Source organism: Lissotriton vulgaris, chromosome 1_1, assembly GCF_964263255.1.
Source record: "Lissotriton vulgaris chromosome 1_1, aLisVul1.2, whole genome shotgun sequence".
In the NCBI taxonomy this organism is placed as follows: Eukaryota; Metazoa; Chordata; class Amphibia; order Caudata; family Salamandridae; genus Lissotriton; species Lissotriton vulgaris.
Window position 1 is genome coordinate 652467970 of NC_141685.1, and position 16151 is coordinate 652484120.

General features: G+C 41.5%; 1 protein-coding gene across 1 annotated transcript; it reads right to left on the reverse strand.

Annotated features, from left to right (window-relative positions):
* Positions 1 to 12960: 12960 nt before the first annotated feature.
* On the reverse strand, positions 12961 to 15912 carry LOC147747608 (uncharacterized). Its single transcript, XM_086936337.1, has 3 exons — positions 15475 to 15912; positions 13301 to 13516; positions 12961 to 13224 (listed from the first exon to the last, which is right to left on the reverse strand). Exons 1-3 carry the CDS (start codon positions 15910 to 15912, stop codon positions 12961 to 12963), a joined length of 918 nt encoding a protein of 305 aa, XP_086792463.1.
* Between the last annotated feature and the right edge of the window lie 239 nt (positions 15913 to 16151).

The following is a 16151-nucleotide window of genomic DNA, read 5'->3' on the forward strand; positions in this document are numbered from 1 at the left end:
GGGGTATTTGTAGAGCGCTGAGTTACGCACACCGGCGTGTCCCCGCGCTAGGATGAGAGAGGCAGAAGCTGAGAGTTTAGCTGGAGAGCAAGCAGTCTATCTGACATAAAGGTACGTTTTTAATTTCGCTCGAACCTAATTTCTACTGGTTCCAAAAGTAACTCCATCGGAAGTTTATTCCAATGTTTTGCCGCTAGGTGCCTGAACGATCGGCCTCCCATGCGGGCTTTCTTCACCTTGGGGATTCTCAGCAGACCCCCACCCGCAGATCTTAACGCACGGGTGGGTTCGTAGGATTCAATGAAGCTCTGCAATGGTCGAGGTGCCCTGCCATTCAGAATCCGATGGCAGGTGCGGAGAGCCTTGTACTCTACTCTGCTCCTCACTGGGAGCCAGTGCAGCTTCTGCAAGGCCTCCCTCGAGGACGCCCTTTTGGGCAGCCTGAGAATCAAACGTGCTGCCGCATTCTGCAGCACTTGAAGGCGACCAAAACTCTTCCCAGGTGCCCCCAGATACAGCAAGTTCGCATAATCTAGTCTTGCGGTCACTAATGCGTGTACCAGGGTTTTTCGGGCCTCCATGGGCAGTAGTTCCAGGACTTTTCTCAGTTTTTTCAAAACTCCGAAGCACAAGCCCACCACACGGTTGATTTGGGGGCCGAAGGTAAGGCCCGCATCAAACCAAACCCCCAGGTTTTTTGCCTCCTGACAGGGGGTGGGGGTCGGCCCTAAACAGGGTGGCCACCAGGCCGACGACCAAGCAGACTGGTCTCTTCCCACCACAAGTACCTCTGTCTTGCTGCCGTTCAGTTTCAAACAATTCATAGCCATCCAGTCGGCCAGATCTTTCATGCATGACCGGAAGCCATCTGCAGCAAGACAGGGCGCATGCGACAGCGAGATGACCAGCTGCGTGTCATCGGCATAAGATACCATTTGGAGGCCATAGCTCTCAACAATGGAAGCAACGGGCGCTACGTACAAGTTAAAAAGGGTCGGGCTCAGAGACGAACCCTGGGGCACGCCCTGGCCCAAAGGTACCCCTTTGGAGTAGCAATCTCCTTGCCTCACTTGGAAGCTTCTGCCCGTTAAGAAGGCCTGGATCCACCTCAGCGCAGTGTTAGCGAAACCGCCTCTGCTCAGACACTGTAGCAAGGTGGAATGCGCTACAGTGTCGAACGCCGTGCTGAGGTTCAACAGGATCAAGGCCATCATTTGCCCCTCATCTGCACCCTGTCTCAGATATTCTGTTGCCATCAATAGGGCAGACTCTGTCGAGTGGCGAGGTCTAAAGCCGAACTGCGTCGTGTGGAGCAACCCTACCTCCTCCACATATTCCATGATTTGGATGTTTACCATCTTCTCAGCCACTTTGGACATAAAAGGTAGGAGAGAAATGGGCCTCAGATTTTCTAACACGTCAAAACTAATGTTAGATTTCTTCCGGAGGGGGAGCACCACTGCCTGTTTCCACCCCCTAGGCAGCATGCCCGACTTAAATGAAACATCCAGGACATGCCTTATATAAGGCTCCAGGACCTCCAGGCTATCCCCCAGACGTTTAGGGGACACCGGGTCCAAAGGGGAGCCAGATTTTACAGAAAGACATATCCTGACTAATTCTTCCGGAGGGGGGGTGGAAAACATTGTGAGCTGCCCCAGATTCTCCATGCCCTCGGATGTTACACCAGGCTCAGCCCCTGTGAAGAGAGGATTGGGGAAGGTCGAATAGATCTTTGCAATCTTGGTGGAAAATTAGTCAGCGATACGATCGCATGTTTCGATCGAACAATTCTCCGGGTCTGCAGAGGAGTCTATAATGGTCAAGGACTTGTAGATGCAGAAGAGCTCCTTAGCCGAGTTCTTTGCCCCTTGAATTTTATCTGCGTAAAAGGCCGCCTTCGATTTCTTAATCAGCCTATGATGTATCCGCCTTTTTTCTAAAAACAGTTCCCTGGCCTGACTATCATATGCTACCCTCCATGAACGTTCCGCTCGCTTGGACTCTGCCTTGGTCCGCCGTAGTTCTCCATTGAACCAAGGAGCTGTTCTCTTCATGCGGCTGCCCGCAGATGTACGGCTAAGTGGAGCAGTAAGATCTAGCGCCTTTTTAATACGCATATTCAGATTAAAATCAGCCGATTCTATGTCTTCTCCTCCTGGCTGACCTTCCCGCGTCAGTGCTTCATTAAAATCTTCCAGGGAGAATTTTGCCCACTTCCTCCTCAGATAGTTCAGGGGCGCCTGAGTATATTTTATGGCCTTTATGATGTTTATGGAAAATACCACCAAGAAGTGGTCTGTCCAGGGAATAGGCTCAACTGTAGAGACCTCGACCCCTTCCCAATTTGCAAAAATCGGGTCTAAAAGATGGCCCTGGCGATGAGTGGGGCTAGAGCTCTTAAGTTCTAACTGAAGGGCATGAATGTCCCTACAGAACTCCTCCACTCCTTTATCCCCTGAGCTGTTTAAATGCAGATTAAGATCTCCCAGTAATAGGAATCTATCCCTGCGTAGCGCTGCCTCTGTCACGTTGTCTTACAAACTCTCCCTAAACTTGGTACAGGTTCCCGGAGGTCTATATATTAAAAAGCCCTTGATCGTCATTCCCCCATTAATTTTTATGGTGAAGGCTCCGGCCTCACTATCTGCAACTGGAGCCATCTCCAGTAAACAACCTAAATGTTGTTTAAAAATTATCGCAATCCCCCCTCCTTTCCCCACTGGCCTGTCCTGCCTAACCATGGAGTAATTCTCCGGCATAGCCTCGATAATATCTGAATCAGAGAACTGGTCTAACCATGTTTCCGTGAGGAACAAAAGATCAAACTGTCTCTCCATAAGCTGATCATGTATGTCCAGCCTATGCTTCCGTAGCGATCTCACATTAAGGAGGCCACATACTAACACGGCTTGTTCCTCAGTGCCCTGCAGTGCGGTGACGAAGCGGTACCGACAGTGAGTACATTCAGCGTCCTCAGCTGTCATACCATGCATGCACGGGTAAGTAGTCTCCGGACGTAAGGTAAGGAGCAGCTCCCTGTCCCAATGGATTTTATCATGTGGAGCAGGGATTATCGCCCTAGGCCGCAGTCGGCCACGGACGGGCGCAGACGGGCTCGACTTTGGCGACACTTCAGCGCGCCTTCGTTGTGCCCGCTGCGCTCGTCCGCTGCGCTTCCGGGGAGACATCCTCCTTTTGTAGCCCTCAGCCCGTCTGCCTCGCAGCCACTAGACCGCTAACCGGTCCCTCGCAAAGCGGAAGCGGAAGTGACTGTCTCTCACCTCCACGCCCTCCGCTCAACGGTGCTAGCCACCCTGTCGGACCGAGGCGTGGAGGAAGGAAAGACAAGACAGCCACCCCGAATACATCCGGTAAGTCAGAGGAATACAGGGGGGGTGGGAAGCCTCAGCCTGCTAAGGACTTGGCCCCACCAGAGTCTCCGTTAAATTACAGCCACAAGAAGAAAATTATTTAAAATAACTATGCAGCACAGTCCGGTTTTAAAAGCACAACGTTACCAGTTTTAAAATATCAGCGCGCTGGCGTAACCTAAGCAGCTATGAGCCCTGCCACTGCTCACTCACCACCATGCGAGCGGGGTCTCTGGTGCCTTTTGTAGCCCTCAGCCCGTCTGCCTCGCAGCCACTAGACCGCTAACCGGTCCCTCGCAAAGCGGAAGCGGAAGTGACTGTCTCTCACCTCCACGCCCTCCGCTCAACGGTGCTAGCCACCCTGTCGGACCGAGGCGTGGAGGAAGGAAAGACAAGACAGCCACCCCGAATACGTCCGGTAAGTCAGGGGAATACAGGGGGGGGTTGGAAGCCTCAGCCTGCTAAGGACTTGGCCCCACCAGAGTCTCCGTTAAATTACAGCCACAAGAAGAAAATTATTTAAAATAACTATGCAGCACAGTCTGGTTTTAAAAGCACAACGTTACCAGTTTTAAAATATCAGCGCGCTGGCGCAACCCAAGCAGCTATGAGCCCTGCCACTGCTCACTCACCACCTAAACGTAACTTACCTCTGAGTGTCATACAGCATGCTATTTGGATTTTTTTTAGCATTGTAGAACACAAAAACAAAAATAAAAAGTCACAGAGCCCTGAACCCTCGACGCCTAGGAGGACTACCAGTCTAGCTCTAAGACCAGGATATCTGCCCTGCTGCTGAGTGCGCTAGACCTCACACACTTATGCACCTTCCCTCAATATAGCTGACGCTTCTGCAGGGGTACCCATGCTCAGGACAGCCGCCTGCTGCTAGCATGGCGAGGAGATGGTGATGCACAAGAAAATGATTGCTCCCACCTCTGCCTCACAAAAGATTGTGAGGGGTTGCACTCTTTGTTAGTGCTGCAGTCACCAAGGTAGGCAACTGCCACTGACAGTTCAGTGGCCCTGCACTACTGCTCTCCTTTTCACTCTGCTCTGCCATGGCACTGGGATGGATGAAGGAAAGAAACAGGAACAGGAAAGGAAGGAAGGAAGGAAGGAAGGAAGGAAGGAAGGAAGGAAGGAAGGAAGGAAGGAAGGAAGGAAGGAAGGAAGGAAGGAAGGAAGGAAGGAAGGAAGGAAGGAAGGAAGGAAGGAAGGAAGGAAGGAAGGAAGGAAGGAAGGAAGGAAGGAGGAAATAAGGAAGCAAAGAGAAAAGTAAACAAAATTACAAAAAGTCACAGAAAAATCATAAAAGAAATAAAAATACATAAAATACATGGACACAAAAACACACACTAATACAATAAATAATAATGAGGTGTATCTAAGTTAGATGAGGGAGGATAGATGAGTAGGGATTGGAAAAATAGGCCCAACAAACAAAATGGCAGCACCCTTGTGAGCTGCATTGTGCTATTCACGCACGATTTATAGCATGAAAACATGCTTCACGCTGCGTAACACAAATGGATGCACCAAGCAGGTCTGCACACTCGCAGAACTCATAGCGTGGCAGAGTATTTTGACAACTTTGCAAAGTTCCGCATAGCGCGATTCACTAATTTTGCACAGGCCCATTCAAGAATTCCCAAAATTCTGATATTTTGTTTTAAAACTTGTCTGATTAAATTTCCAAGGAATAATTTAAGCTTCTTAATTAACCCTTTAAGCGTGGGCGCAAAATCCGTTCTGTTCACGGATTTTGCGGATTTTTGGCAATTTTGCGGTCCGCGAATCCCACAAATTTACCCAAAAATCTGCAAATTCGCAAGATGCCGGATTTTTTTGCTTGGTCGCGCTTGAAAAATACAATATTGCGCAAGCCGTGTTGACTTACTGTGATTCTGAGTTCGAAGAGTTGTTTTCCTTCCTGTTTGCGTGTGCTGCGCCATTTTGGATCTTGCTGGGTGATCGCGTGAGAGTTTTTTGACCGCAAGTACGTCAACGCAGACCGCCATCTTGCACAGCGAGAGTTTGACAACGCGAGTACGTCATAAGGGCCCGCGATCACGCATCGCCGTAGATGCGGCGCACAGCTGACTTCTGGCGGGAGATTTGAACAGCTTGCGTTCCCGAACTTGCAAAAATTGCAATTCTGCTCAAGAAATCCACCGCATCCAGCATAAACCTTATGAAAATCATGATTTTGATCAAAATACCTCCTCCGATTGACATTTGGCTGCACTTTTTTTTGCAAGCAGTCCATTTTTAGGGGGGGTGGGAGGGAGGAAGTGCCCCAGAGTCTCCAACTTCCTGTTCCTGTCCAGCAGGCTCCTCCCAGTGCTTTGTCCATGTCCTGGTCACTTTCATTTGGATCTGGAGCTGGAAGGGTTACTTTTTGTGGCTGCTGCTGGATATTTGTATTTGAGGACTTTCTGGAATTTGAAATTTGGATCACTTTTGGCCTTGAGATTTTAGAAGTAAGTTGGTGTTGTTTGGTTGGGGCACTGCAGTTGCTGCCACTACAATTTTAAAACTTGTTCACAACTGTAAAAAAAATATACTGTTGGATAGCCACAATATCCAGTAGGCCCAGGGTTAGTCATGGGTGCATGATACAACTGTTTCTGTGAGTTTTGTTGAACTTAAATCTCATTTATGTCATGGAATTTTAGCTCATTGTTATATGTGTGTGTTTTTTTATTTTGGGGTTGCCTGTAAAGCCTTCACTAGCCAGTAGACCCAGGGGTAGTGAGTGGTGCATAAACCAAGTCTTTCTGTGGGGTGTCTTGAATTTAAACATCATTGAGGGAATGGATGGCATTGGATTGTGGTGATTTCTGTCTGTTTTTCGACTTTTTGGTGTGTTCTTGGGGCCTGGCTATATGTGTGGGGGCCATTTTGAAGCCTGGTCCAGGCAGGGCCTGGCCATGTGGTTGGGGGTCAAGGGGCCATTTTTAAGCCAGGCAGTGTGCTCAGGCCTGCACGCAGTTTGCCTTGCTTTCATCCTTAATGCCCAGAGGTACTCAGTGGTGTATGGACCAAGTCTTTCTGTGGGGTGTCTTGAATTTAAACATCATTGAGGGCATGGATGGCATTGGATTGTGGTGATTTTTGTGTGTTTTTCGACTTGTTGGTTGTTCTTGGGGCCTGGCAATGTGGGTGGGGGCTATTTTGAGCCCTGGTCCAAGCAGGGCCTGGCCATGTTGCTGGGGGTCAAGGGGGCATTTTGAAGCCAGACAGTGTGCTTAGGCCTTCACCCAGTTTGCCTTGCTTTCATCCATTATGCCCAGGGGTACTCAGTGGAGCATGAACCAAGTCTTTCTGTGGGGTGTCTTGAATTTAAACATCATTGAGGGCATGGAGAGCATTGGATTGTGGTGATTTTTGTGTGTTGTTCAACTTTTTGGGGTGGTGTTGGGGCCTGGCCATATGAGTGGGGGCTATTTTGAGGCCTGGTGCAAGCCAGGCCTGGCCATGTTGCTGGGCATCCAGGGGCCATTTTGAAGCCAGGCAGTGTGCTCAGGCCTGCACCCAATTTGCCTTGCTTTCATCCATTATGCCCAGGGGTACTCAGTGGAGCATGAACCAAGTCTTTCTGTGGGGTGTCTTGAATTTAAACATCATTGAGGGCATGGATGGCATTGGATTGTGGTGAATTATGTGTGTTTTTTGAATTTTTGGGGTGTTCTTGGGCCTGGCCATGTGGGTGGGAGAAATTTTGAGGCCTGGTCCAGGCAGGGTCTGGCCATGTGGCTGGGGGTCAATGGGCCATTTTGAAGCCAGGCAGTGTGCTCAGACCTGCACGCAGTTTGCCTTGCTTTCATTCCTAATGCCCAGACGTACTCAGTGGTGCATGGACCAAGCCTTTTGGTGGGGTGTCTTGAATTTAAACATCATTGAGGGCATGGATGGCATTGGATTGTGGTGATTTTTGTCTGGTTTTTTCCCTTTTTTGGGTGTTCTTGGGGCCTGGCCATGTGGGCGGAGGCCACTTTGAGGCCTGGTCCAGGCAGGGCCTGGCCATGTGACTGGGGGTCAAGGGCCATTTTGAAGCCAGGCAGTGTGCTTTGTGCCAAAGCCCTGCTGTATCGAGGCCAGTATGCCTTGCTTTCATCCATTATGGCCAGGGGTACTCAGTGGTGCATGAAACAACTCTCTCTGTGTGGTGTCTCTTCTATTAATGTAAACATCCATTTTTTATTAGAAATATATTTGCAATTTTGTTTTGGTCTTTCCGTTTTGGCGTGTGTTGTAATAATATAAATGCCTAGTTGCGAAGTATTAATTGAAGCACAACAGATGCAACATTTATTTAACTGATATTCCTCTGGCTTTGTTTGCTTTTAGGTGCACAAAGATGAATCAGCCTCATCGTTCATCATCAGTGCCAGGAAAAGTCCTGCTGCGGTGTTTGCAGCACAACATCACGTGTGGCCACAGACAACACTGCAACTCGTGCAACTGCGGCCTGCTTTTCTGACATATGAATAATATGGGCCCAAAAAAAAGATATCCGTAGCCCCACTACCAAGAAATTTTCCAGTAAGAAGGAGCAGAAGAAGCAAGTGGCGCCACTTACCAAGGAGACTGGTGTGCCGACCAGCACATTTTTTTTGGGGAAAAAAACAACGCCTGCAGCCGCTGGGTCTACCGGGGACCAAGCTGGGCGTAGCACCTCCGCTTCATTGGGCTCAGTGCCACCACACAAGTTAGGTCCAAGTTCTTGAGTGCTGCAGAGGCAGCCACTGTAATAATTGCTCAATCACCATCAACCTGTGATGTTGGCTCATCGCAAGAAAGTAGCATCCAATCAACGCAGGGTGCAACTCATCTGACGAGTGTTCAGCAACCACAGCCGCAAGTACAAGCCCAAGTACATGCACAAGAGGTGCAAGGACAGGTGCAGGGACAGGCGCAAGGACAGGCGCAAGGACAGGCGCAAGGACAGGCAAGGAGAGGAGCAAGGAGAGGCGCAACTAGAGGCGAATGGGGCGGTACAATTGGCCACAATGCTTGTTCCTCCAGAAGTAGGGGCACATCAGAAAATTGAAATTCAAGCAGGGGTATCATCCGAGGAAGCCACTCCTCCTGATGATTCATTGTCTTCCAGATCCCCAGCAAGAAAAAGTTCAAGGAGGGCTACTACAAGTTCTTCTTCAAGCCCCCTTCCTTCTGATGATCTCGATGTGGATTGGAACCCACCACCAACAACAATGCATTCTGAGAGTGAGGCACGCCATGAGCCGACAAAGGTAGCTAAGCCTAAAAGGAAGGTTCCCAGAAGGATTTCAATTATGGGTGATAACGACGAACAAGAAGTGGTGTATTCTGCTGCTGATGAACAGTCTGACGACAACCCAGTCATCACAGATGTCACTCCAGCCCCAGCGGGCATGCAGCAGACAGAAATTTTTACCCTGCTGGTGACCGGGATGTGGACGGCGTGGCACTGTTACCACCACCAACGCAGTTAACTAGTACACCAACACCACCTACAGCTTCTATATTTTCTCGTCAGAAGGGTGGCAGGGACCTCCATTCAGCTCAACCTCCATTACCTCAATTAGTGGTGCTGTAATAAGTGCACAACAGAGTAAAATTCCGCTACGCCCATCCTCCACTTCATCTGGCATTGAAACTGAAAGTAGCACCTCCACCACCGGCAGACATCTCCAGTCCCCAGTTTGGGACTTCTTTAGTGTTAGCACAAAGGCGGAAAACATGGTCATTTGTTCGTTTGTAAACAAGTAGTTAGTCGGGCTAAGCTTGGTACCAACTATGGCACCGGTGGCCATAGAGGTCATCGAAAAAAACACCACACTATCGATTGGGATGCGCACCTAAGGAAGATCCAGGGAGCCAAAAGTACGACAAAGCCAAATGTATCCATTGATATTGCATCTGATGATGATGACGAGGGGCTTATCGTGCAGGAGGGGGGAGTGAAGAAGCAACAGACATTTTTTCTGGTACACCCAGTACCCCTGGCAGCAGCACACCCTCTACCCCTGCAACATGTATGAGGCACACTAAGAGTCTGGGAGAGAAACCAATACGAAAAAGTACATCAATGAGCCTAACTGGTTTAAAGAAGTCTGCATCATCATCATCACGTAAAACGGTCCAGACCACCTTTAGAAGCATGTTTTGGTCGGAGGCGCCATTTAAACGCAACCACCCAATGGCATGTCTGTATAACGCAAAGCTGGCTAAAATGCTAGAGCTGGACCTTCTCCCTTTTTCTTTCGTGGAAGGGGTGGGTTTTCTAGAATTTGTGGCAACAGTCTACCCTAAATGGAAGGTTCCTAGCTGGTCCTATATTGCCAGAGTTGCGTTTCTAGCACTACATCAAGAAGGGATGTATGACGTTACAACGCATACTATTACAACGCATGCTTTTACAATGCATTTTTTACAACGCATGTACCCTTACAACGTATGTCTTTAAAAGGCATACCATTACAACTCGATATAGTAAAAGTAATGTATAAGTATCATTACAGCGAAAACACATATAACGCATACCATTACAACGCATAAAAAACAATATTCATATTTTTTTTTTTTTGTAAAATAAATCCTGGCACGGGATGCAGGGAAAATAGGGGTTTTGGGTGGGGAAGTGTATTAAAATGTGGTAATAAACTGAACGTAAATTTCTAATAAAACAAGGCTTTTTTAAAGTTAGTACTCGAGTATTAAAATGAATACTCAAGTATTGAAATAAATACTCACTTTTGGAAAACAATAAAAAATGAAGGAAAAAATTACTTTCAATATTATTTTCAAAATAATAATATTCAAAATTAAAAACATAACTTTACAAAAACAAGAACAAAATACCAAATACATATCCACCATTTTAGATACTAAGCACAAAACGTAAGTCCTACAACTCTTTTCATTAAATGAACACCTAGTGACTGAAAACAAAATGGAGGATAAAACGCTATTTCAAACACAAAACACAAACTTTTAAATAGATAAATTAAATTATATGTTTTTACAGCAAATGAAAGGATTAAAAAAACAAATTCAAACACATCGTGTCTGAAAATTGTACATTTCACACAAAAAAACCTATAAATACGAGTAAGACACCATTTTGAAATCAGTTGTTTTTCAACTCCCAGAGAGACCAGTCGCAAATAACTGACCCTCTGACCTCTTGCCACAAAGACCTGAAGCCAAATAAAGACTAATCCATTCAACAAATAAGCAAAGATGTTATTCACAACAAATTTAGTTTAAAAAATAAAGGTAACACATTTTTCTATTTCAGATTTATAAAATATTACCAATCAACAAATTATATTGTTTTAAGTTAACAACTATATACTCACAGATGTAAGTCTATTTGTATTTCATAAATACCGTTGCAATATATCTGCTAAACCGCCATAAAGTAACGTTTTCAAATGTCGTAACATAAAAAGTAATTGTCACATGCAGCAGTGTTTAAATAATCAATAGTATAACCCATTTTAAGAAAAAAACTTCTCTTGTGACACGGTCTCAATTTTATTTAAGTGACATAGGTTCAATCAATCAATCAAGACTTTTATAGAGCGCACTACTTACCCGTAGGGTCTCAAGGCGCTTAGGGGAGGGGGGTGCCGTTACTGCTCGAACAGCCAGGTCTTGAGCTTCTTCCTGAATAAAGTATTTGTTTTTTGAAAAATGTTTTAATTATTAGTTCATGTTTTTCACATATTATAAATATTAAACAAATGTCTAATTTATCCTTTTCTCAGAAAAATCAAATAATGTGAAGTACCCAAAAACAGCACCGATAGAGTGTTGCTCAAAATAAGAAGCAAAACTCTATATTTCCAAATTCAAAAAGGTACTTTTTAATTATTACTTTCCACATAATGTTTTTTTAAAGGAATGCATTTCCTAACTACCAAAATAAAATAAAATTTTTAAATTAAAAAATATATTCAGCAAAATTGTTTAAAACATCTGAAATCATTTTACTGAAATATGTAAAAAGATATGAAATAACATGGAAAAAAATTCCTTTAAAATTGTAGGGTTATAAAATTAGATTTTAACATGCTACATTTGTTTCAATCCATATACAGATAAATCAACTTTAACAACTTGAAAAATTCTTCCTACTTAAATAACAAGGAAACAATTTAAAAGGTAATTTTTACTATTAAAATCATTGACGGCAGAAAAGCATCGTTTTCTAAAAACCTCATTTTTCAGCACAACAAGTGGATGCACCATATCAAAAAATGAACAATAAATTATCATGTTTCTCTTTCTTTCAACCCGAAAAAGCAAAGCCAAGAATGCAAAACTAAACAACCAAAGGTAAAACGCTTTTAAAAAACATTTAAAATGAAAATGATTGTAATTTTTAAATGCAATTAATCCAAAAATGATATTTAAATCAAAACTGTTTTCTTTTTCATGTCATTAAAAATAACGTGCCAATGTTCAATAAAAAAATCGGTGTGTTTTGTTAACAAGAACAATAAAGTGTTAAACAAGCATTTGCAATGCAATAGGTCTCGCCTTAGTTAAGATTAAGTTATTTACATTGCAATTGGTAATGGCATTAGTTATAATGTTTGCATATGTTGAATATTTTGCAGTTCCTCTGCAATATATTTTGTATTTATGTTGTTTACACACATGATTTCACACATTATCAATAATTATATAGATATGTTATAGTTAGCATTTTTGAGTAGGAAATAATCAGGCAAACTACAGTGTTCTTTAAAAAGTTTTTTTTTATGACATATAGAAAGATATACTCACATGTACATATTATTGGCATTCTTTTAGAACTGAGATAGTTTCAATTGTATGTTGAGCATTTTTTTAGTTTGTATTTAGTTATATTTGAAAATTAACTTGGTAAATAATATGGTAATCTGCATGTACATTCCTTAGGCAAAAGAAGTAGTAACAATGAAACAAGTATTTATTTTGTAGGTCCAAGTAAAATAAACAAAACAATTATAGCAAACGAGAGTGCAATTTTTGGATGTTTTCTAATATACACTTTACTAATAACAATTAGTTAAAGTATTATGACAATAAAGTGCAATATTTTAAATAATGCAACAAGTAACACAAAAATGCACAGTTTTTCAAACATAAAAAGTATTTTAGTCTTTACATGAAATAGAAATGACTTTTTATAGAAATAACTTTTTGAAAAAATCAAACATAAGTAATCAGTAGTATCATCCAACGTAATCAGGTCACTTTTTAGTGTTTTTAATACTGTTATGGCAATAATGTTTGTAGATCAATTCTAGCAACATATAGTGCAATTTTTTAGTATTTTGTCAGATACATTTTTGTAAGTATTTGTGATAGTACAATCATGATAAAGTGCTGTATTTTCAATAATGCAATTATTAAGAAAGATATGCACAGTTTTGCAAACAAAGAAAGTATCATTTACTACTGTTACATGAACAAGAAATGGATTTTGGGATACAAATAACTATCTGAAAAAGTCAAACATAAGTAATCAGTAGTAGTATGCAAACTCTTCAAGTTACTTTATAGTAATTTGTATGCGGTATTGCAACAATTGTTTATATTGCAGTTATATTTTTCTTATTATGTCTGTAATGCAACCATTACAAAACAGTACACTAAGTGTTATTGGCAAAAATGGCATTAAAGCATTTTCAAAATCTTCTGTGTCAGTTTCAATGTTTAAGAAGTCCATCAAAGGTGTATTATTGATGTCCATTGATTGCAAGTTTTCATTATTTTCTATTTGCACCACCATTGTGCTTTTCTCTTGGTATGTTTTTTCCATGCCAAATAATGTAACAGTTATGTTTTCTTTTGGTGGTTGTATTACCTATGGAAATAGTGTTTTAGTACATCTTTCTTAATTTTCTAATAGCATTTTGATATTGCTAAAAATATTTACTTACTTGTATTGTAGTGTGTCTCGTTGTGTTCAATATCTTCTCTCCATTGTACTCATGTACAGCCATATGTGTAAGCTGAACATATTTCCCAATTTCAACCGTAAAATCAGTGGCGTCTCTCCATAGACTTATCTTCACTGAATCTGTAGCATCATTAATTGTAATGCTCCTTATTTTGGTGTCTTGGCCTCCAACAAGTATAGTTTTAGTATCTTCTGCCTGTGGTATGTAAAGTAGGCATTTGTTGCAGTTTTGTATACTTTAATGAATCTTGGATAATAAATTTAATTTTTTGTATATGTACACAGCATTATTCAGAAACATACTATAGACATTCTTATATTTGCAACATTAAATAATGGAAACAAAAATTATTAATTCTTTGGCATGCAAGTTTTGCTTACTTTTGTACAAATGCAAGTGGATATAATTTGTGTTACTTACCTTCTATTGCTGTTTATAGTTAACAGATCCATTCATGTATTGCTAGTATATTTTATCTTTCTTTTGATTAAACTTTCTTTTTTCTCTTTCTACATTTCTACTTTTGGTAATTAGTAAGTCCATTGATGGTACATAGAGTTTTCCATAGGCTGATATAATACTATCATAGTATCAATGTTAATACTTCAGCTGGAAAGAGCTGAGCTCGTAGGAGACTTTTTTATTCTGGATAGAAGTGCATGCCTCTTGTTTTGTTGAAATTGTGTTGGACATCTTTAGTTTGCATGTAATATAAGAGATGTCAGCAGGGGTGGCAGGGAAGAGCATGAGAGCAGGAGATATTCTTGCTTACGGTAAGAGTATGTTATACTCTTGCTGTCTTGGAGGTGCATTGTACATTATCACGTTTAGTGTTATAGATGAGCTCCTAGTAGTTAGGGCAGGAAAAAGTTGGAGGGTAGGAGCTAGTCTTTTTTTAAGTTGAAGTCTGCTAAGCTTGTTGGTATGTTGGTGCTGCGATTGACATTTATGTTTTGTGCAACAGAAGAGCTTTCAGGAGGGATGGGCAGGAAGTGCTGGAAGGTAGGAGCTTTTTCTGTTTTGGGTGCAGCTGTCAGCAGTGGTTGTAGGGGGAGGTGGCATCCCATACTGCTCTGCTGATAACACAGCAGTTGTCAGCAGAGCAGTTGGGGGGGATGCAGGGAAGTTCTGGAGGATAGGAGCCTTTCTTCTATGGTAGCAGTCTGTTTAATAAGGCATCAAATATATAAATATACTGTGCGAATACTTATGTTGTATGTATATATACATAAAACTTTTACAAAGCTGATAGAATTGCAACATGTGTTTGAATTGTTTGCTACTGTGAGTTAGAAAGTGTCTCCTCAGCTTGGAGTTTTCCTCATAAGCTAATATTGTTTTTTTTATACATATAATGAAAGGAAAGTTATAGGGATTGATATGGAGATGGGAGTTAAAAGGAACAAAATTGAGGAAAGAAGTAGAGGAAGACGTACAATAAGATCAGCAATTGGTGATAAGCTGTTAATGGTGTACTTGATATATTTTATTTCTTAGCTATTGTAGAACATGTAGTAATTACTTGTTTTGGATATTATTGTACAATCTTATTTGTTGTACAAGTATCTATTTTAAACAAGTAAATACTGTTTGTATTGTGTGTTGTTATGTTTCGGATTTATGTAACATATATAAAATTATTTACTTACTTTATCATAGTTGCTGATTGTTGCTTTGGAGGGTATAATTAACATAATAAAATAGTTCAGAATAAAATTTTGTAAGAAAATAATTGCATATTAATTACTTGTTGCAGATAGCAATGTACATCTATTTTTTTGTACAACTAGTTATGTGAAACAAGTAAATTATTTGCAGTTAAGTTGCATATGTTATAGAATTTTTCTGTTTTTGGTAATGTATAGAGAATTTACTTACCTTGTATTAATGTATAATAATTGTCTCATATATTTGTATATCTGTATGTACTGTTCTATTTAAATATTGGCATGTTAGCAATAGTAATATCATAAAACAGTACCTTTTATATTATTTTATGAAAATTATAAGTTGTAAAACTTGTTTACATATAAACATTGCATTTTATTTGTAATTTAAACAATTACATTTTATTGTACAATGAAGAACTCTTTTTAGCCAAAAGGAACTAAGACAAATAGCTGCATGCAAAATAATAATAAAATAATGCTTACTTCTGGTATTGTTCCTGACACACTCAGGAGTGTCTTTACAGCAGCTCCTCGAACAGCTTTTATTGGAGATACTGGTGGGGCTGGTGGTTGCAGGATGCATTCCGCTTCCTGGATAATACCTGCTGAAATTGTAAGGGGTGGCATTCTTGCTATTTTCGTTTGCTTTGTCAACATCAAAATATCATTTTTGAAAATGTAATTGCGAATAAGTAATCCATTTTGTTCTTTTGTTTGCATATAGTAATCCTCATTATAACATGTTGCTTTTATAGTACTACTTTCATCAGCCAATGCCATATGATACAAAACTTTATTTTCTTGTTTTGAATTTCGATAATAAGTTTTAGGTGAACATTTGATGATATTGACTCGTAGCGCTTTCTGGTATGGCTTGAAATCAAATTGATTGGTGCTCTTTAATTCTTCAATGGAAATCATCTGTAAAATAATATGTAAATATTAATAGTCAATACTGTTATTTTTGCAAAGACAGTACTTTCATAAGGTAACATTGTTAAACAGTACATTACATAGCTATCCATATTGGTTTATGATCACTGTAATATGATTCTAATGTTCCGTAATTTGTAGGATGTGCATTTGTAAAAATGTGATCTAGTAAAGAGTTGTAATCTGTTGTAGGTGTGTTAATTTTCTGCTCACAATTAAAATTTGTT

What these genes read in the sequence shown, in the direction of transcription:
- LOC147747608 (XM_086936337.1), bottom strand. Translation starts at nt 15,912, where the DNA reads ATGATTTCCATTGAAGAATTAAAGAGCACCAATCAATTTGATTTCAAG. An exon ending in TGTCAGGAACAATACCAGAA is followed by an intron (nt 13,517 to 15,474) that starts GTAAGCATTATT and finishes TACATACCACAG; the next exon opens with GCAGAAGATACTAAAACTAT. An exon ending in CGAGACACACTACAATACAA is followed by an intron (nt 13,225 to 13,300) that starts GTAAGTAAATAT and finishes CTATTTCCATAG; the next exon opens with GTAATACAACCACCAAAAGA.